Source organism: Pseudorasbora parva, chromosome 5, assembly GCF_024679245.1.
Source record: "Pseudorasbora parva isolate DD20220531a chromosome 5, ASM2467924v1, whole genome shotgun sequence".
Taxonomy (NCBI): Eukaryota; Metazoa; Chordata; class Actinopteri; order Cypriniformes; family Gobionidae; genus Pseudorasbora; species Pseudorasbora parva.
Genome location: NC_090176.1, coordinates 2,660,770 through 2,683,206, shown reverse-complemented (window position 1 = coordinate 2,683,206; position 22,437 = coordinate 2,660,770). Strand labels below are relative to the sequence as shown.

At 43.0% G+C, this 22,437-nt stretch overlaps 1 protein-coding gene across 2 annotated transcripts; it reads right to left on the bottom strand.

The window, feature by feature from the left end:
• Positions 1-1,162: 1,162 nt before the first annotated feature.
• LOC137074940 (tripartite motif-containing protein 16-like) lies at positions 1,163-19,420 on the bottom strand. Of its 2 annotated transcripts, none has more exons than XM_067443043.1 (6): positions 18,801-19,420; positions 6,415-6,510; positions 6,095-6,328; positions 3,182-3,399; positions 1,999-2,021; positions 1,163-1,739 (listed from the first exon to the last, which is right to left on the bottom strand). In XM_067443043.1, the coding sequence occupies exons 1-6, from the start codon at positions 19,371-19,373 to the stop codon at positions 1,216-1,218; spliced, it is 1,668 nt and encodes a 555-aa protein (XP_067299144.1). In that variant the 5' UTR covers positions 19,374-19,420; the 3' UTR covers positions 1,163-1,215. The 2 variants fall into 2 exon arrangements, with proteins under 2 accessions (XP_067299144.1, XP_067299143.1); XM_067443042.1 differs by having other exon boundaries at positions 1,999-2,034; positions 3,240-3,399.
• Positions 19,421-22,437: the final 3,017 nt, after the last annotated feature.

The following is a 22,437-nucleotide window of genomic DNA, read 5'->3' as shown; positions in this document are numbered from 1 at the left end:
TGACTTATTTTTTTGTTTCAATTGTACTAGATACCTCCTCCTAGGCCTCAGTTGATTTGGTTCAATGTAGGATATATTTTTTTGTAATTACTTTATTTTGTTGTTATTTCAAAATTTTCATAAAGATGCAAGTTATAAAAATTTTAAAAAATGTTTGTGTACTGTGCTTGATTAACTGAGACTTCTTACAGCTCTTGCAGGTTGTTGCCCTTATGTGTTTAGTTGTTTCTATTGCTCTCCCCTTTTTGTAAGTCACTTTGGATAAAAGCATCTGCTAAATGATTAAATGTAAATGTAGTAAGGAGACCTCTCAAATCTGAAACCAGATTTAAAAAAAAGATTTTGCTCAAAAAGTTGTTGTTTCCAAACAAAAGGAAAAAATAAACGTATATCGGTATCGATATCAGCATCGGCCAAAGTGAGTTAAAAAATATTGGCATCCCTAGTACAGGTCAATATTACGATAAACCATCATACCGGTATACCATTACAACCCTATAGATCCACTGAGCAGCAAGAAGGTGATTGTCTGGACCAGATATTTAATATGAGAAACCATTTCATTTCATAGCTTTAACTAATATGATTATTATTATTTGCAGAATTTAGTTTAGGGCTTTTGTCCGACTGTGGTTACTTCTGTCTTTTTCTTCTCAGACACATTATATAAAATGTGCATTTAGAATATTTAGGATATAGGATATTTACAACTAAGAATAGTGTGAAAACAGTTTCCATTTTATGAACGAAAGAGCAAAGGATTAGACATACATTCTCTCAATCCATGTGCATATACATCTACATACATTTATACAGTATTGTTCAAAATAATAGCAGTACAATGTGACTAACCAGAATAATCAAGGTTTTTAGTATATTTTTTATTGCTACGTGGCAAACAAGTTACCAGTAGGTTTAGTAGATTGTACTGAACTAATTGCCCAATTGCACAGCCTTAAGAGCGTGCATATCATGAATGCTGGGTCTCATTTGTTTTCTAAGAATCTACTGAACCTACTGGTAACTTGTTTGCCACGTAGCAATAAAAAAATATACGAAAAACCTTGATTATTCTGGTTAGTCACATTGTACTGCTATTATTTTGAACAAGACTGTACACAAGACACACAGAATCTATAACATCTCATTGTTTATGATTTATCATGCAGCTCAAAGCATTATGGGTAGAATCTCTCTACAGTCTATTCTGATTCATCAACACAGTTTCACTGATGATCCAGAAAACACCCTAAACCCAGGATAGAGTGTGTGTGTGAATGTGGTCTGGACTGTGTGTATGAGGCTCATTGTGTCAGAGACGCTGTAGAAGGACAGAGTTCCTGCACTGTGATCCACATACACTCCTATTCTACGGCCGATGGGCTCTACAGAGAGTTCCGTCTGTATGTTATTGTGTCTGAATGAGTAACTGGAGGAAGAGCAGCACAAACTCCAGGACTGATCATTAGATCCAAACCGACACTCATTACCCGATCCCTTCCTGCTGATGCTCTTATATGACACTGATATACACACACCTTTATCACCACTCCACTCAATCTCCCAGTAATAGCGTCCACACACACTCTCTCTACACAACACCTGCCACCACTTATCAAATCTGTCTGGATGATCAGGATATGACTGGACTTTGACTGTGCCAGTAATCTCTCTGTTCCTCTCAGACAGACGAAGGCGTTTATTCACTGTGTTCAGATCCAGAGTCAGCGGACGAGAATCTGATGGAGATAAAACACATCAGAATCAGGAATTATGAATCTGTCTGAACTTTTAATGGAGCAATATATGTTCAATATATCGCTCCACTCTTCATGTTCAAAATATCATCAGTGTCTCAGTACAGTTTACCAGATCCTGTGCAAATCATCATTGACATGATCAACTCTAAAACTCTTCTGTCATGTTTTCTTTCTCCTTCTCCAGGAAGAACATGAACACACTCAGTGTGTTTTTCTGCTTGTTTTCTCAGTAACTTACATTGTAGAAAGCCATTCCTGGTCCTGGGAACAATGACTGTGGAAATCAACAGACAGGAAGAGTGTGATTATCATGTCAAGAGAAAATGATCCCTGCATCCGTTCCTAAGACATTTCTAATATGATCTTCTACATGATATGAGATGATGGAGGAGTATTTCTGAGAGCAGATGAATCTCCAGGGCCCTCATTTATCAACAGTGCGTAGAAAAGGTTCTATATTTCGTCGTATGACTGAAATTTAGAATGTGTATAAGTACAAAAAAATCCGTATTTATCAAATGTGCGTACACAGTTCTTACGCACATGAGTAAGCAATCGTTGTTGACAAATCCCACATGTGCGTAAGTGCCATGCTCGTTCACGTTCACAGTCATTAGCATTCAGAAACGCCTCCAAAGAACCATATATGGTGACAACACATCCCTTTAAAAATCACGAGATTGTTTTTTTTTTCTGTCACCGCAATTATGGCAAAAAGAGGAACTTCACAAACATAAAATGAGTCAATCATTTTGACGTTGATGGCAATGATAATGACGTTTAACAACAACAACAAATTTGCAACACAAATGATTATTTGTCTAGCAGAGAACAGAATGAAACACTTTTCTATTTACATAATTAAATTTGTTGGTTTATGATGGTGCTTTTATGGCGATGTGGGTGCAGTCTGTGGCTCCAATACTGTTTGGAAATCTGGCGATAGCATGCAAGCCCCATTTTATTTTGGCTTGTTGAGGATTTCAGTGGGAACTGTGGGTTGGGTCCAAGGAAATAATTGCATCCAACATTTGTCACAACTGTCTTTTTTAGGGTTAGAAACCATTTACGCATTGTGTTTAAAATGACTTTATATCTATATCTATATATCCATCCATCCATCCATCTATAGATAAAGATATATAGTCATTTTAAAGACAATTCATAATTTTATATATAAATTTAGTGTCAAATAAATTTAGCACGATCATTTGAATATACTCCCAGGTTTCTACTGATACAAAGCCATACGTTAATTGCTGAAGTAACCCTTTAAATGCTGTTTTATGTGTAGTATCGCTGCTCTACCACTAGATTCTCTGCGTAAGCATGCTCAAAGGTGTGCTTATATTTACACACATTTCTACGTATAAGTACAAGTTAGTAAATCCCACACTTTGCGTGAAACTGTTCTTACGCACTCAGTACGCACAGAACTGTGCGTACGCACCCTTGATAAATGAGGGCCCAGGACTTTACCTCTGTTAGAGATCTTCTTCAGCTCCTCTTTGCAGAAATCCTCCAGTTTGTCTCTCAGCTGACGGACCGATTCTCTCACTCCATCAAAAGAGGAGAGAGAACTGAAGGGATCGTCACTGACGTCTGTAGATTCAGGAGGAGCTGAGAGAGACTGGAAACTCTACAGAAAACAGAAATCAAAGCTCATCACCTCCACACTTCAGCCAATAACCTGCACTACTGTCAGATTTGAGCAGCTCTTGATGATCTTTAGGGAGTCTCCTCAATCCAGCACTTTCACAGCATCAGCTTCATTCTTCTCATATTCATTAAATCACATTATAGCGAGAAGTTCTAGCGTTTGACACTTACACTATATGTGAAGTTTCTAATCAAACATCTGCCAATTACATAAATGTAACAGATCAAGGTTGATATTCAGGGCCGTTATAGGCACAGGCGAACCAGACGCTTGTCTAGAGTCCCACCAGCTGGAGGGGGCGCCAATGAGCACCTCAACTCCCCGTTACCACGGCAACACAATAAAGCAGCACTTTAGCAAACATTCACCACATGCTAAGCACATTTAAGCTCAACATTAGCCTTAGAAATCCATGATTCTTATTAGAAATAGTGTGATCATAAATCCAAATATTTAGTGTTTTTAAATTATCTATTTAACAAATGAATAATGGTGAAATAAACATGAATGTGATCCATTCACATAAATATGGATATAAAATCTAGAGGTCAGTAATATACCGACATCTCTCTCACATAATCACATCGTTATACTGATCAAGAGCATCAGTCTCCATCTTAGCAGTATTATATTGAGTAAAATGAACTCTAAACTGTTTAAAACACCAGGAATGTCATTAAAGCCTTTTTTTTTATTTACAGAATAATAGGTCTAAGACTTGTGTGATTAAAAGGCATTAATATGTGATATTTTTGCTTTTGTTAATTTAATTCACTATGAATGTGAAATTGTATTACTAAATAATTTATTATATGCTTGAATTTTGGCTCATTTAACTTTTAATAAAGCACTTAGGCAACTGTTGCATAAATGAGAGTGAAGAAACAATACTGTAGTACTATTAAGTGAAGTTTTTATTAACAAAATTTCGGGAGGATCACGTGCAGATAATTAAACCTAATTGAACACAAGTGGAGCAAGCTCAGATAATTAAACCTAAAGGCTTTTTTACGGTCCAAAGTTTGTAGTACATTCCTACTGGCCAAACTAGCTTACTACAGGTGAAATTAACTGGAGTAAAGCTGGCTTGACATGGTCATTCGATATCCGTGGTATTGCTGCACAATTCTAATCAAATTTCTAATCGTGTTTACGATTTGATGTTAAGATTATGTAATTGTTAAAAGCAGCGTTGTTTCGTTTTAGCTTGTAAACACAAATGAAGATGTTTGTCATAAAACCTGTGATTTCTGTCCCTTTCCCATTCCCAGTACATTAAAGTCCATTCCCAGTGCATCATAAAGTATTGACGCTAGGGCATCAAGACGGCCAGCGGTGGGACTGTACATTCCTCTCAAACTTTGTATCAAAAAGATCCAATAACTATCATAAAAGCATTGTAAAAATAACTAATTGAGTGTCTAATCCAAATTTAAGTCTAATGAAGGGACGATGGCTTAATGAATATATTTAACACTATGCACATACTGTAGTAAACACGGACGTTCAAATGATTGCGAGACGCTTGAAAACAACATGAGTACATGCAGAATATTTTTTTTAGGTGAGCTAAACATATACCGTTTTAGCAATAGTCATTTTGACACGCTTTCTTGCATTTAGAACTGTGACGGATTGCACAGATAAATTGCAGCGCGAGCGCTGCTGGAATAGCGCTCCTCAATGTCAAAGCGCAAACATCATTTAAAGTGGCACTCTTTATAGTGAAAGTGCAAACATCATTTAAATCACCAGATCACATTTTGGTTTAGTAGTATGGTATTTCAAAGCATTTTAGATGGTTATTTTTATATGTATATAGTGGATTAGTAGTGGGAGAGGAGAGTCACAGCGACCGGGAAAGAATGCTGCCTGCATTGAAAGTGTGAGTTACATTACTACAATAAACCACTATATATAATGAAATATAATGTATAATGATGCAATGGGGGAATATTTGTGGGTCCAGTTCATCGATAAGGTAAGTATCGTGGTTTATATCGACACATATCGTTACACCCCTAGTATAAAGCTATTCAAAACATCATTCAATGTAAATTGTGATTGTAATAATCGCAATTACAATTTCAGGGGAAAATATAGATAGTTATTTCAATAGGATACTGCATTGGGCTCATACACAAAATATGCTAGATTTAAATGTAATTGCTGTTTCCCTCATACGAATGTGGTTCTCCGTTTGTCTGTCTAACCTTTTCTCCTCAGCTGCATCAGTCCTGTTTCCTCTGCTCCCACAGGAGCTCAGTTTCTCTGGCTAATTTCACCACTGCCGCAGCAGTGCTGTTCCCTTTCTGGGTTCGGGCCAAATTCCGAGCCCGGAGCCCTCCCCCGGACAGCACGCCAAATATGCATAATCTTTACTGTATTAAATTTGATGTAAGTGTGAACTAGTTCATAATCGATTAGTTGCCCGATTATTTTTTCAATGAATCAAATCGAAATGGCAAATAGACCAAATCATGGTTTTAATATAATAAAAACATGGTTTTATTATCTAACATATCGCCCCCCTCAGGTGATATGGAGTGATTAAGGAGTTTTGTGGCGAGTCTGACTGATGATCATATAATAACCGCACACACAGATCAACGGTTCATTCTGCTCTCATGAAATGTTCCTCTGTGAGTCTCTTGTTCTTCTAGATCTCTGTTACCTGCAGGAAATGGACATCATTCTGTGTGTGTGAAAGCTGCTCCAGCTCAGCGTCTCTCCTCCTCAGATCATTGATCTCCTGCTCTAGTCGCTCCAGTCGTCCTTCAGCTCGACTCACTGCAGTCTTTTCCTGATCTCTGATCCGCTGTGTGGCCTCAGAGCGGCTTCTCTCAATGGAGCGGATGAGCTCAGTGAAGATCCTCTCACTGTCCTCCACTGCTGTCTGTGCCGAGCGCTGTTAGGACACACATCACAATCACACAGTGGCTTCAGTGAGTCTTGACTGAGACTCCTCAAACTTCTCTTCTTCTCCAGACTCACCTTATGAGCCTCCACGGCCTCTCTCAGCTGCTGAAGATCTTTCTCTCCCTGCTGGATTCTCAGCTGGAACGACCTCTGCGTCTCCTTGAGCCGCTTCTGCAGCACAAACCAGTGACAGAGACGTCACTTTATACTGCGCACACTAGAGCATCATTTTGTTGCTATCATGTGTTTTTAATCCATTATAAGGATATACTTGCCTTCTTGATTTGCACAATGCCTTTTAAACAACTTTATAAAATGTTCTGTCAACTAATGAATAATCATAACGATGGTACTAATTGTTTGTGATTATAACTATCAAGATTATGGTGATTTATAACACAATGAAGATAATTTTATCCACTAAAGTTTTAATGGATTATACACTCACCTAAGGGATTAGGAACACCACACTAATACTGTGTTTAACCCCCTTTCGCCTTCAGAACTGCCTTAATTCTATGTGGCATTAATTCAACAAGGTGCTGAAAGCATTCTTTAGAAATATTGGTCCATATTGATAGGATAGCATCTTACAGTTGATGGAGATTTGTGGGATGCAAATCCAGGGCACGAAGCTCCCATTCCACCACTTCCTAAAGATGCTCTATTGGGTTGCAATCTGGTGACTGTGGGGGCCATTTTTGTACAGTGAACGTCTCTGTTATGTATGTAACCCTCGTTCCCTGAGGTGGGAACGGAGATGTAACGTCAGTGACTGAAGAATGGGGGTTTCGCTTAGAAGCCTATCACCTTCGAGATCTAAGAAGGCGCCCAATGGCAGTGCCAATGCCATGGGCATGCGGAATTTGCATAGCGGACTCCGCCCCACAGCATTGGTATAAACAGGAAGTCGCTGGCATGATCGCATTATGTTTACCTGCTGAGGAGCCAAGACTGAACTCCCGGGTCATTGGTCTCCCTGATGTGGCAGAGGGATGTTACATCGCCGTTCCCTCCTCAGGGAACGAGGGTTACGTACGTAACCGAGACGTTCCCTTTCGTTCAGTCACTCCGAGTAAAGTCAGTGACTGACAAATGGGGGTCCAATACAATCACGCCACTCGGCTGTCTTCCAGTGCCCTGCGTAGATATGAGGTCCCTGTCGTAAGACTAGTATGGATGAAGGACTCCTATCTAACACAGGATTACCAAGGTACACTGGGAAGCATACATGTCCTTCTAAAAAAAATTAGCATATTGTGATAAAGTTCATTATTTTCCATAATGTAATGATAAAAATTTAACTTTCATATATTTTAGATTCATTGCACACCAACTATTTCAGGTCTTTTATTGTTTTAATACTGATGATTTTTGCATACAGCTCAAGAAAACCCAAAATCTCAAAAAAAATTGCATTTTTCATCTGACCAATAAAAGAAAAGTGTTTTTAATACAAAAAAAGTCAACCTTCAAATAATTATGTTCAGTTATGCACTCAAAACTTAGTCGGGAATCCTTTAGCAGAGATGACTGCTTCAGTGCGGCGTGGCATGGAGGCGATCAGCCTGTGGCACTGCTGAGGTGTTATGGAGGCCCAGGATGCTTCGATAGCGGCCTTAAGCTCATCCAGAGTGTTGGGTCTTGCGTCTCTCAACTTTCTCTTCACAATATCCCACAAATTCTCTATGGGGTTCAGGTCAGGAGAGTTGGCAGGCCAATTGAGCACAGTAATACCATGGTCAGTAAACCATTTACCAGTGGTTTTGGCACTGTGAGCAGGTGCCAGGTCATGCTGAAAAACCAAATCTTCATCTCCATAAAGCTTTTCAGCAGATGTAAGCATGAAGTGCTCCACAATCTCCTGATAGCTAGCTGCATTGACCCTGCCCTTGATAAAACACAGTGGACCAACACCAGCAGCTGACATGGCACCCCAGACCATCACTGACTGTGGGTACTTGACACTGGACTTCAGGCATGTTGGCATTTCCTTCTCCCCCGTCTTCCTCCAGACTCTGGCACCTTGATTTCTGAATAAAAAGCCTCAGGAATCTTTTGCAGGTGTTTAGAGTTAATTAGTTGATTCAGATGATTAGGTTAATAGCTTGTTTAGAGAACCTTTTCATAATATGCAATTTTTTTTAGATAATTTTGGGTTTTCATGAGCTGTATGCCAAAATCATCAGTATTAAAACAATAAAAGACCTGAAATATTTCAGTTGGTGTGCAATGAATCTAAAATATATGAAAGTTTAATTTTTATCATTATATTATGGAAAATAATGAACTTTATCACAATATGCTAATTTTTTGAGAAGGACCTGTTTTTAAAGGCCAAGCGTACCTTCTACAAACGTAGAACCTAACCTCTGCTATACTAATGTAAACATGCTGTGCTACAGCCTGGGGTCGATAAAAAAAAAGGGTTTGGGTGTTGGCCTGCTGTCATACGAGTTGAGTGTCTAAAGGAAGAACCAGTAACTACTGGCCGACCCACAGGCTGATCTAATGGGCACTCAATATTATCTACATTAGCTAATCAGACTCCTGCTTTGGTGCAGTTTCTTGGGACTGCACTCCTGTAGGTTCTCTTATACATCCAAAGCCCCTTTCACACTGCGATTCCGGCAAATACACGGATAATGCGACCCGGCATTTGTTCCCGGGCTGGAAGTATGCTAAAAAAAAACACATTACCGGAAAGGGCTGCATATGGAAGAACACTTGGGTACCAGTTGAAGGTGGATTTTTAACCCCAGGAGGGGCAAGGCTGCCGGCCTTGCCAAGGGAAAGACACCTGCTCAGGGAGGCTTACGGTGGAATACACATGTGGGGGTCACCCAGAGGGGGAACCATGCAAACGGAGGCACCTAGCCGGACACAAGTGTCTGGGCTGGATAGGGCAGATTTACTGGTGTCGGCGTCAACAGTACTGGAGGAGCTCAGGGCTTTCGGAGAAGCTCACCTGAGAAGAATGTCGCACGTATCCAGTCCGTGGAGTGGAATGGCGAGCAAGCGAAGACACTTGAGCCTGGTCCATCACCGGCCACTTGTCGAGGCGAGTACATAGTCAGACACTGGCTCCACTCTGAGATTATAGAATCTAGCGAATGTGTTCGGTGTCGCCCAGCTTGCAGCTCTGCAGATGTCTGTTAGCGGAGCGCCATGCGCTAAAGCCCATGAGGAGGCCACACTCCGAGTGGAGTGTGCCCTAACCCCAAGGGGGCATGGGCGCCCCTGCTGCTGGTATGCCAAAACAATGGTGTCCACTATCCAGTAAGACAACCTTTGTTTTGAGAGAGCCTTTCCCTTCAGCTTCCCACCATAACAGACAAAGAGCTGGTCTGAGGTCCTGAAACACTGCGTCCTGTCTACGTAAGCGCGGAGAGCGCGTACTGGACAGAGCAGTGCCAAGGCTGGGTCTGCCTCTTCCAAGGCAGCGCTTGCAGGTTCACCACCTGGTCCCTGAACGGAGTGGTGGGAACCTTGGGCACATATCCACGCCGGGGTCTCAGGATCATGTGAGCATTGCCCGGTCCGAATTCCAGACACACATCATCAACCGAAAATGTCTGCAAGTCCCCTACCCTCTTGATAGAGGCCAAAGCGATCAAAAGCGCTGTTTTCATTGACAGGAACTTAAGGTCGACTGATTGCAATGGCTCGAAGGGAGGCCTTTGCAGAGCATCTAAGACTACTGCCAGGTTCTAAGAGGGTACGAGGGGGCCGCGAGGAGGATTTAGTCTCCTTGCCCCCCTCAGGAACCTGATGATCAGGTCGTACTTACTTACCTTTTTGTTCTCCAAGAGATCGTGGTGGGCAGATATTGCGGCCACATAAACTTTGAGGGGGGAAGGAGACAGCCTTGGTTCCAACCCTCCCTGGAGAAATGAAAGCACTGACCCGATCAGGCATTTCCAGGGATCTTCTTGGCGGGAAGAACACCAGGTGACAAAGAGGTTCCACTTTAACGCATAGGCGTGTCGAGTAGATTCTGCCCTAGTGGAAGTGACCACCGCAGGTGGGAGCGTACTCAAACCTGCCGTGTCCCATCCAGGAGCCACACGTGGAGTTTCCAGAGATCGGGACGCGGGTGCCACAGAGCCTCGTTTCTGAGACAGAAGGTCCTTTCTCAGAGGAATAGGCCAGGGAGGGGCTGTCGCAAGGAGGAAGAGTTCTGGGAACCAGGTCCGGTTGTGCCAGTAGGGGGCGACCAAAAGGACCTGCTCCTTGTCCTCCCTGATCTTGCACAAGAGCTGTGCGAGAAGGCTCACTGGGGGGATTGCATACTTGCGCAGGCCCCGAGGCCAGCTTTGCGCCAGTGCATCTGTGCCGTGTGTGCCCTCTGTCAGGGAATAGTACAGGCTGCAGTGGGACGAGTCGTGGGAGGCAGCAGATCTACCTGTGCGTCGCCGAACTGATCCCAAATCAGCTGAACCGTCTGGGGATAGAATCTCCGTTCTCCTCGGAGAGGCTGAACCCGCGACAGGTCGTCGGCTGCCCGGTTCAGCTCTCCTGGGATATGGACAGCACGAAGGGACCTCAGATGCTTCTGACTCCATAAAAGAGATGGCGGGCGAGTTGAGACATACGGCGGGAGCGTAGATCCCCCTGGTGGTTGATGTACGCTACTGTGGCCGTGTTGTCTGTCCTGACTAGCACATATTGACCCTTCAGCAGCGCTCGGAAGCGGTGCAGGGCGAACCGTACTGCCAGCATCTCTAGGCAATTGACATGCAGGAGGTGCTGGGGTCCCGCGGTAGCATGTCCATTGCACATGGCTCCCCAGCCCGTAGCAGAGGCATTGGTTGATACTACAACATGCCGGGAAACTCGTTCTAAGGGCACTCCGGCCCGAAGAAACTGAGGTTCGACCACAGGGTGAAGGTCTGTAAGCAGGCCCGAGTCACTTGGACCCGGAGCATGCCAGACTGCCATGCCCATCTTGGGACTCGATCGCGAAGCCAGTGCTGAAGAGTTCTTATATGAAGCAATCCAAGCAGCCTCTGAAAAAGTTCAATGGAACTGCACTCTTGCCCTCGATCTGATGAAGGCAAGTCAGCAGTGACTTGTAAGCTATGCGTACATGGCGACCGAGTCGATCTCCATACCGAGAAAAGAGATCATCTGCACTGGGCAGAGTTTGCTCTTCACCCAGTTGACCCGAAGGTTAGATGCTGGAGAACAAGATCTCTGTGTTCGCACACCTGCTCCCGAGAGTGACTCAGTATGAGAGCCAGTCGTCGAGATAGTTCAGGATGCGTACCCCTTGCTGCCTCGGCTATCTTTTTTTTTTAAAGACACGAGGGGACAGAGACAGCCAGAATGGGAGGACCGCATTCTGATATGCCCGCCCCTCAAACGCAACCGCAGGAACGGCCTGCGTCGAGGAAGGATGGACATATGGAAGTACGTGTCCTTCAGGTTGATCGCTGCAATCAAATCGGCTGGATGAACGCATTCGAAAAGACGTTTCACTGTCAACATCCTGAACGGATGCTTGTGAAGGGATTGGTTCGGGATGCGCAGGTCCAGGATTGTCCGTAACCCACCAGTTTCCTTGGGTACAATGAAGTAGGGGCTGAAAACCCCGACTCCATCTCGGCTGGAGGGACAGACTGGATCGCAGCCTTCACCAGCAAGGTAGCGACCTCCGCACGCATGACATCATGGCCCCACCATGGTAAAACCCACCATAGACTCCCCAAACTGAATCGCGTAGCCGAGCCTGATAGTCTTCGTGACCCAGCGGGAGGGCGCCCTCTGCGACATGCAGGCTGAGGCGACTGAGCCGGGGGAAATATGCCTCAGTCTGCTTTGGGGACGGCCAAGAACTGTTGGGCGCAGTCCTCGACTGCGTCGCCGAAAAGGCCAGCCCGGGATATGGGCGAACTGAGGAGGCGGGCTTACTCAGCCTTCCTATATCAACCGGGTGAGGCCAATAGTCTTTCCCGGACCACAGCTGTGGACATCTCCTGACCCAGGGGGCGTGTGGTCACCTTCACCGTCCGGGGGGCCGGGTCAGTGGCGGCACGCAGCTCATAGCCCTGGATCAGCTTTATCCTCGTTCACTGCTGGACTACGCCACCGAAGTATACGAGCCTACAGGCTTGGGAGGGCGCTTAGGATAGCCTCACCACGTCAGATCAAAGCACTCCGTGGACACCGTGGTGCGCAGCAGAGCGTCCTCCACTGGGGGAGGGATCCCAGTGTACCCTTAGGCCGCGACCCCATCGAGGTCAGAGAAGGCGGAGGAGGCTACCGAACAGTCACGGGAAGACCCAGAGTTCTCCTGGACCGCATGTACTCCTCATGGATCTCTGGAGCTAAATGGCATTGGGGGCGGGGCTCGCAGCTGTCGGGTGCTGCCCCCAAAAACCAATCGCCCAACCGCGAGCACTCGTGACAGAGCTCCACACCAGCCCGAGGCCCGTGGCTGCCCGAGAAACATGGCTGTCAACTCTAGGTCAGATTCTACTGTGCTAACACACTGTGAGGCGGGGTATAGCCAAATCGTCATCCCCAAAGGACTCTAGCCCACCTTGAGATGAGGCAATCGACCTCTCGCCACTATCTGGAGTGTGAACGAAACGTATGGGGCGTCAGCAGACGGTCCCGCCGCTTCAGTCCAACATTTGCTGGAAGTGATGTGCGAGAGGGCGGGAGTGGATATCGACTGCAACCGGAAGTGCGCGGGCAAACCGTCTTGAAAAAGACGTGCCACACTCTTTTTGTGAGAGGAAAGCTCTGCAGAGTGCTGAAGAGCCCAAGGAAAACACACAGCTGTTGCAGATCACTGCACAGATCAGCAGGCAGGCAATGTGAGATCTCTGGAACGTGCCGTTACAACAACACCCTGGAGAACCGCTTGTCTCGAGGACTTGCAGGAGTGAAGAGAAGCTCTTGGCTCTGAAGCAGAAACATAATGCGATCATGCCAGCGACTTCCTGTTTATACCCACGCTGTGGGGCGGAGTCCGCTATGCAAATTCCGCATGCCCATGGCATTGGCACTGCCATTGGGCGCTTTCTTAGACCTCGAAGGTGATAGGCTTCTAAGCGAAACCCCCCTTCGTCAGTCACTGACGTCACTTGGAGTGACTGAAAGAAAGGGAACTCTTTGTCATGTTCAAGAAACCAATTTGAAATGATTCGAGCTTTGTGAGATGGTGCATTATCCAGCTGGAAGTAGCCATCAGAGGATGGGTACATGGTGGTCATAAAGAAATAGAGTGTAAAAGAGTGTAAATCCCATTCATGTATTTTACTTTCTCAAGTCTGATATCTTGACATTGTTTCCTTTAGATCTGCAGAGTCTCAAACTAGATCTTAGGAGTCTTTTACTACTTTAAGTGACACAAAGAAAGTCTTTTAAATGTCTAAAGTGCGTTATAATGTACTCATTATATTTATCATTGGTATTTGCTTTAAGTAAAGTAACAATCATGAAGTGATTATAAAGGCCGGAACACACCAAGTCAACGGTCGGCCATCGGGAAGTTTTTTTGCATCTGCCAACTAAGTTTCCTCTGTGTTTTCTGCACGGTTCCACACCGTCGGCTGGCGTTGGTTCTCGTCGGCTGTTTTTCAGCCGATTCGACGTTGCCACATGTCGGTCAGTCGGGACATATGATCGTTCTGATTTGCTCTTCAGCTAGCGAACCGGTGCACGAGAAAATAACCCGGAAGTGACGAAGCAAGTAAACGACAGAGTCAAGAGGGAACACAGAACAGCTGTCTCATTTGTTTATATTCCTCATTCCGATACACATAAATAAGATATTGCTGTGTGGACAGAGGCAAGTGAAGACAAATTGATAAGCAGGATCTAGGAAAGACCGGCTTTGTATCACACTATGGAAAAATGTTATGTCAACTGTGTGGGGAAAGAAGAACTGTGGTGTGAGATCGCAAATAAACTTGTCATTTCAGGTAAGATTTCCTTTTTTGCAATAGTTTTTTTTTTCTTCAGTAGTCCATATATAAAATGAAATGACTGCATTTGTTAGGTTGTTGTGTGTGTACCAAAATAAGTTGGTTTATGGAAGCAGCCAATTTTGAATTCATTGAAATTAAAATTTTTAGTTAATACAATGAACATTTTTTGAGATTCGACAACCTTTATTAAAATATTATTAAAAGATTTTGTAAGCATATTGGGTAATTGTGTGTTTTATTTCTGATGACGCCAAATGCCAAATAGTGCTATTTTCATGATTTATAAAAAAAATTATGTGGTTCAGATACAATAATCCTCCTAATAATCCCCCTCTCCTGATTGGCTTCATCCCTCTGTCTCCTCTCCGCCATAAGCTGGTGTGTGGTGAGCATTCTGGCGCAATATGGCTGCCGGCACGTTATCCAGGTGGGTGCAGCACATTGGTGGTGATTGAGGAGATTCCCCCTTCTATGTAAAGTGCTTTGGGTGTCGAGACACAGCTAGCCGGCTAAAACAGGTGAATTTAAACAATGGCTAAGTGGCTAAACACATCTCGTTGTCATGTAAGAGCCCTGTTCATGTTGGACAGACATTTTAATTGCATTTTGTGTCTGTTAAGAGGCACAAAGACACCCTTTACGTGCATGTAGGGCCCTATAATTTCTGCGGAATCGCGGAATTGGCAAGTGCAGACCGGGGGAAGCAAATCTTCGCGACACAACCCCTCCCGTGATTTCAGCTCGCCCTTCAAAACAATGAAAGTATGGTGAAGTTGGTCTCCACGGCTCTGCTTTCTTAAAAAGTTAAGAAACTCGACGCTAACGGCAGTTTCACACTGCACGCGGCGCAGAAGCTTTGCGTATGGAGAGTGGGAGCCGCGCACTCATTGTGCTCAGGCAGCATTGGTCACGTGCGCAGCTAAACCGCGGCTCGTGTATTGCACAGACAGACAAATATTGTCCATTCTGTCAGATTTTTCGGTGTTCTTCTCGACCCCTGTCATCTCGTGCTTTAATTTATAATGGTCACATTAGGCAGCAATGCATATCTGCTGCAAATGCGACCGGTTTCCCCTCTGTTCCAAATGCATTTAACATGCTCTATATGTGTAGTTTACATGATAAAAGTAACCTTAAAGTTAAGATAAGCATCTAGTTTTAATAATTTAAAGGGGCCTTTGAAGTTGGGGGAAAAAACTTCTGGCAGTGCTCTGGATATCATAATGGTGATTGTTAAACACAGAACATTTCACTACATGATTTCATGGTGTAATGTGTTATTTTTTTTCATGTTCATTTTCAGCTTTAAATGTTTTACTTAATAGTACTGTATGTAAAAGATGATTCTTATGATTTTTTTTTTTTTAGTTATTTTTGATTTTTTTTTTTATTTGAAAGAAAAAGCTAATGGAGCACTTTCATTTTAACTTATATAAACTACTATAATGTCTTTTACCAGAAAGTTTAAAGCTAATAACCATTAATATTTGAAGTACTTGAAGTACAGTGTTATGTTGCATCATGCAGTATTTGTCCTATAAAGTAAATGTGATGTTTGTTACCTCAATAAATTTAAGGTCATTCCTATTTTTTGTTTTATGTTCTATTATATTAACATTAAAAGCACACTCTTCTTTTCACCAAAATAACAGTAAAGGGTAAAAAAAACTGAATTGCCAAACATTTTAACGGAAAAAAAGGAATCTGCAAACATTAAAACGGAAAAAACGGAATTTGGGAAAAAAATAAAACGGATTTTATAGGGCCCTATGCATGCCCCCAAAGCTGCCGTTTTAGCTGGGGGGGGGCTCTGGGCATTAACTGTAATAACTCCGTGTTGCAAGCACCAATCCGGTTCGTTTTTTTTTTCTTCTATAGACTGTACTCACAAAGATATAACGATCAAGATAAACTTAAAAATTTGCCGGAGTTGTCCTTTATGGAACCTTTGTCTGAAAGTGAATCCTGTTCCCCCTCAGATGGTACCAACAGTGACACCTGGATTGGCACCCACGAGGAGCCCAGCTTCATTACGGCTGAGCTACGGCCCAGTACTCCCTTGGCTGAGTCTACCTATATTATAGCTACTTTTATAGCTATTGTCTATATAGCTTTTTTGTGCCCATTGTACTGAACATTGGAAAATAAAAACTTTGACTTTGGGTATTTGCATTCACAGTTCTTTATGTAAAAAAGGATCACAAAACACAAGATGATGTAGAATTCTAACCCTTATTTTGCAATTTGACATCTAACTAACAGGGTAAATAAACACATCTATATGTTTTAATTTAAGAATAAATAGATTTTCGATTAATAAAGACATTTTTATTGTGTGTTACTTCCACAATACAATGTTATCAAAGTGCAATATCTGTAAACTAATAGTTATCATGGTTACTCTCAGTTAAATTCAGTGTATGGTTTAGTGTTACATTATTTTCATGAACATTTCTGTGCCACTGGAGATTTCACTTCCAAACTGCTGTTATGTGATGTGCAAGAAGCAGCACGACATCATTGTGCAGAACGGACGAACTGTTGGCCGTCGGATGTCGAGCATCGGCTTGGTGTGTCAGGGCAACTTTGGTATCGCGTCATACTCGGCTGCAGACGATTGCTGGGTGGTAAAATTTGCGATGGAGCATAGATAAGGCGAGGTATGGTAAACGGGTATCGCGTCATACTCGGCTGATCGCACTTCCGGCGTTTCGGTACATCACACGAGGTGTATGTGTGAGTGTTTTCTCTGTGGCTTTCTATATGGTAGATGCTAAATGTCCCTTTAGCTGTTGCTTGTTTGTTAACAGGGATTTTGGTTGGGCTGGCGTTTCGGGTAAGTGCTTGTTGACCCAAGGATGATCAACAACTTAACAGTTGTTGTCGCTGCTCTGCTGTACTGCCGAACTGCATGTGATTTCTGCCGTCGGCATGTGATCGGATAGATGATGTGTTTGGCACGATCTGGTATGTATAACCCACTCTTAACTTGTATAACACCTGGTAACACAACTGGTATGTATAACACCCTTATAAAGGTAATTTGCTTATAGTTATTTTGTGCGTTTTAGGAGTTTAAACCATTCTGTGAGCCTGCCCGTTTTGATTCCAGTCTGCATCCTGTAACATCGTGATTTCAGCATGGCTTGCACATTCAACACTGCTGTTTTGCTTTAACTTTATTTTAGTTCAATAATTTGAGTTGCATTTTTTTATTTGTGCTTCTTTTGTTCATTTTCTTTCTTTATTACTCTTCTATTTTGTAGCGTGTATTTGTTTTCCATTTTGTTAAATGCATGTTTTGTATCCATTGAGTTTGTGTTGCATTTGGTAATGGTTGTTTTGCTTCTATTTAGTTTGTTTTATTAATTTGGTTTTCATTTATTGTTTTTGTTTTGGATCCATTTGTTTTGTGTTAATGTTGCCTTTGCATTGTATCCATTGACTTATTTTGTTTGGTTTATTTATTGTGTTTTATTTAATTGTTTGTTGATTTGTGGTTCTTTTGTTTGTATGTTGTAACCTTTTTTTCTTTTGCTTTCTTCTTTTCCTGTATTGGAGCTGGGGCTTGGAGAGGGCATGCTGACCTTCCCCGTGTGGTTATCTCACTATTCACCAGAATGGTGTGGCGTGGCGTGGCCATGAATCGTCCACTCCACGCCAAAATCACTTTACCAGCAGCCATATCACCCTGTAGCCAAAGACTGGTTTCCCACTGAAGCTAAGCAGGGCTGAGCCTGGCCAGTACCTGGATAGGAGACTAACTGGGAAAACTAGGAGCTGCTGGTAGAGGTGTTAGTGAGGCCAGCAGAGGGCGCTCACCCTGTGGTTTGTGCGGGTCCTAATGCCCCAGTATAGTGATGGAGACACTATACTGACAAAGAGCACTGTCCTTCGATTAAGACGTTAAACCGAGATCCCGACTCTCTGTGGTCGTTAAAAATCCCAGGATGTCCTTCGTAACCCCAGCATCCTGGCCAAATTTGCCCATTGGCCCTTGTCCATCATGGCCTTCTAATAATCCCCATATAATGATTGGCTTAATCACTCTTGTCTCCTCTCTTGTGTTGTGTTGTGACTCTTGTGTTGTGATTGTCTGTTTGATCATTGTTTTACAGCCGGGGGTGTTGCTCGGTGTGTGGGATTCTCCCTCTGTCATATATGATTTATTGAGATACATTTTAAACAACTATTTTATTGTTCAATAAAGATGTATAAATGTTATGGTACCCATGCCTCTTGATCATTATCTGAGAAATCGATCGCCACACATTCATAATGGAAATCACATTTTATTCATATAAACTGTAAAATTACCAAAATCTAATAAATAGGTAAGTATATATTATATACATATTTCCTGTTATATTCAGTGCGGAGCACAGATTCGCTCAGCGGTGTAAGTCCACCTCCAGCTCTTGTTCACTTCTGCTGACGTCTGCAGTGTGAATGATGTTTCCTGATCATATGGTGTCTGTATAAATAGTGTCAGCATTATTTGATCAGTGTGTGATTTCATACCTGTTTCTCTGTCCTCTGTGCTGCGGCTGATACAGTGTCGTGGTTTTTATGTTCGTCCATCGTACACAGCACACATATAAACTTCTGGTCAGTGCGGCAGAAAACCTCCAGGAGTTTATCGTGTGTTTGGCAGATCATCTCCTGCATTCGTCCAGTGGCATCGGTCAGATTGTGTCTCTTTCCTTTAAACAAACTCTCATGTTGTTGAAGGTGATTCTGACAGTAAGAGTTCAGACACACCAGACAGGACTTGACGGCTTTGTGTTTTCTTCCAGTACAGACGTCACACTGCACATCTCCAGCTCCAGCGTAACAGTCAGCAGGAAGTTTAGTCTTCTTCAGTTTCTCCACCAGTTCAGCCATCATGGTGTTTTTAGCTAAAGCAGGTCTTGGCCTGAAGGTCTGTCTGCACTGAGGGCAGCTGTAGACTCTCATCTGATCCTCCTGATCCCAGCAGCCTGTAATACAGATCTTACAGTAACTGTGTCCACATGGGATGGTCACTGGATCCTTCAGGAGATCCAGACACACTGAACACATCAACTCATACTGAGCAAATCTGGCTTCTGTCATTTTACTGAATGAATACAGACACACAAACACACACCAGCTGAACCACACTTCAGTATCTCTATCCCTGAACTCATGTGATTCCTGCTTCCTGGTTCTGTGTTTGTGTGACGTGTGCAGAACTGGTTTATCTGCAAGTCTATCAAGTGACATAACGCCTCATTCCAGCTTAGTTCAGATTATACAACAGCAAATGCAAAAACCTTTATTAGTTGATTCAGGTGTGTTCACTTACAGCTGGAGCTAAACTCTGTTGAACAAACCTCATTGCTCTTGCAGAAGCTTCAATGCTGCATTGGTTGATTCCCTGCCTCTGTCTGGTTTGCTTAGTCTGCCAAATGCATAAATGTAAATGTATTGATCTGACAGCACTGACACTATTTTCTCTTTAGAGCAGCCTTAAATCATTATTTTCCTGTTACCACTGTAAAGCTGTGTTGAATTGTTGAATCTGTATTGTATAAAGCACTAGAGTCAAATAAAGGTCAGTTGACTTGAGCTTCTGTTTTCCATATTGAATTGAACATGCATGTTTTGTTGAAAGGTGTCACGGTTCATGAATTCACTGACTCGTCTTGTACTGTGTCGTGGTACATAAGTGTAGATGTCTGTGGCCTCTGATTATCACTCATTGCCACTCATTTCATGGGTCTACTTATACCCATTGTTGGGTGTCTTGTGTTTGTCAGATCATTTGGCAATTCATTGTTCAGTGTGGTGGGTGCTCATTCTCCAGTAGGTCCTGTGTTGTGGTTTGCCAGTCCACGGGTATCGCTCTGGCTGATTCATGGAGGATTGCTCTGATCAAGGCACTGGTCCTCGCTTACAAAGAAACCACCGGCTCTGCACCAATATGCCAAAACTCGCTTGTTCAGACTAACACTCTCCAGAAGGTTGCATTCTTGATGCTTGTGGTGCCATCCCAAAGAGGCATGAAATCACTCTCACGGACCTTTTCGTGGACCGTTCCTTCCAGTTGGAACAACCTGCCGATCTCAGTTTGAGCAGCCGAGTCTGTAGCCATTTTCAAAAAAACATCTTAACCCTTTAGGCACCAGAGTTTTTTTCCTAAAACGTTCAATTTTGATATCTTAATTTCAAAAGGCTATATCTTAAAAGTGAAAAAAGATAGAAACTTTCTGTAAATTAGAGAAATATTAAGGATGACCCAAAATGTATGTAGGGATTATATTTCCCCATCTAATTTGCATATTATGACGTCATAATGTTGTGGCAATCTTGGATTATAGAATTTTAATGAAAAGCCACATGTTTAAATGATAAAATGCAACAATTATTTCCCCCCAAAATGTCCCTCACCTTCTGTGTGCTATATTGCACAACACTGAATGTTCAGGTAAATAGTAAACAAACTGTGTAAATCATTACTAATGGTAGATGGTAGAAACAAACCGAATGCATGTAGCGGTTTGCCTTTTGCAGTAGATATTTTCCATTTACTACATACAGTAGGCACTCTGATTCCATATATGGGGCACATATATGTTATACATTATATATTATGCATAATAGCCCCTGCCCCTTGTCACACCGCGTCTGTTCCTAAGAGCAGCGCGTCCAGATCTGCCTTGCACTCGGCCGAGTGTGCACAGTCACGACCACTGTTACTGTCATTTTGACTCCCCACCCTGCCTCCACGTTGCCCCTGAACTGTTCTATGAATACATCGACCTCATCTAACATACCCAGTGGCATTAGATAAAGTCTCCACCACAATACTATCTGCGTGATCGTGGAGAGGCGCACAGTGAGAAGACGCGCGCTTCATTGTGAGCACGCCAAAAAATCTCCCGCAGCCGCCTCGTTCCCAACACTAAAGGTACGTTCACACCAAACGTAAATAGAGTGTCTGGAGCGAATGATTTCCATGTTAAGTCAATGGAAAGGCGCGTTGATGCGCGTCTGGAGGTCCTGCGGCGCAATGGACGCGTTTCCGCCTCATTCACGCGTGAATAACGCGAATTTGAAATTAATTAGGCGTCTTGCGCGATACGCATGAGTGGTGCTTTTTGTGCATTCACGCGTTTGAACCGAATTCGCGTCTACGCCCGAGTTGAAAAATTTGAACTTTGCCGTCAATTCGCGGCCCGTTAACCAATGAGGAGCCTGCTTGCTGCTGTCACGTGGTAAAGTGACGTGATGAGAAACCCTGCATATAATTAAAAAATACTGTTATTTAGTCACTAAATTTATTTTTTATGCTTTTCATGTTTGATAATTTAGTTGTTTAAAGCTAAAATATGTGGTTTAATTGTAAAGACAGGGCCTATTTAAAAAGAATGCTCTTGCATTTTTGGAGTTGTGAGATCCAGGTGATCATCGGGCGCTCAGCGCTCGTTAACCCCTGCGAGAGCAGCCTTTCCTCTGCCAGTCTTTCTGGTGTTTGCCGCTTGCTCGGATGTCTTTGTAGAGGTTAAACATGACAAATAATTTGTCTTGTGTACATCTAATGGGCGATCTTTGGTCAAAATTAATCTATTTTTGCCTACCAAATCATTTTGACTGAGGGCAAAGTGAAGTTTCATAACTTTATATTTTATTTATACATGTAGTGGGAAGATAATCCAAGTAGTGCGTTGGCTGAACCACATGTGTGGCTGTTAATGCTTAAAGGGGGGGGGGGGGGGTGAAACACTCAGTTTCAGTCAATCTCATGTCAATCTTGAGTATCCATAGAGTAGTATTGCCTCCTTCATATCACCGAAAAGTCTTTAATTTTATTATATTTATAAAAGAAATATAGGCTGTACCGAGTCTTTCCGGAAAAAACCAAGCGCCTGGAGGCGTATCGTGTGGGCGGAGCTAAAGAATGATGAGTGCGCACAAAGCGGTGACGTCCTCAAGCGTGGAGAAGAAAACGCTACCCAGATTCAACTAATACAGATATGATCCAGAATCAGATCCGGAGGCTGAAATAAATTGAATAGGAGAAACAGCAACAGCAGGACGTCCGTCTCTGTGGTATGGACTGTATTTAGTGGCCTGTCAACATTTGTGTGTCTTTACTCGCAGTTTATGAGGACATGATTCGGTTTATGGACTATTG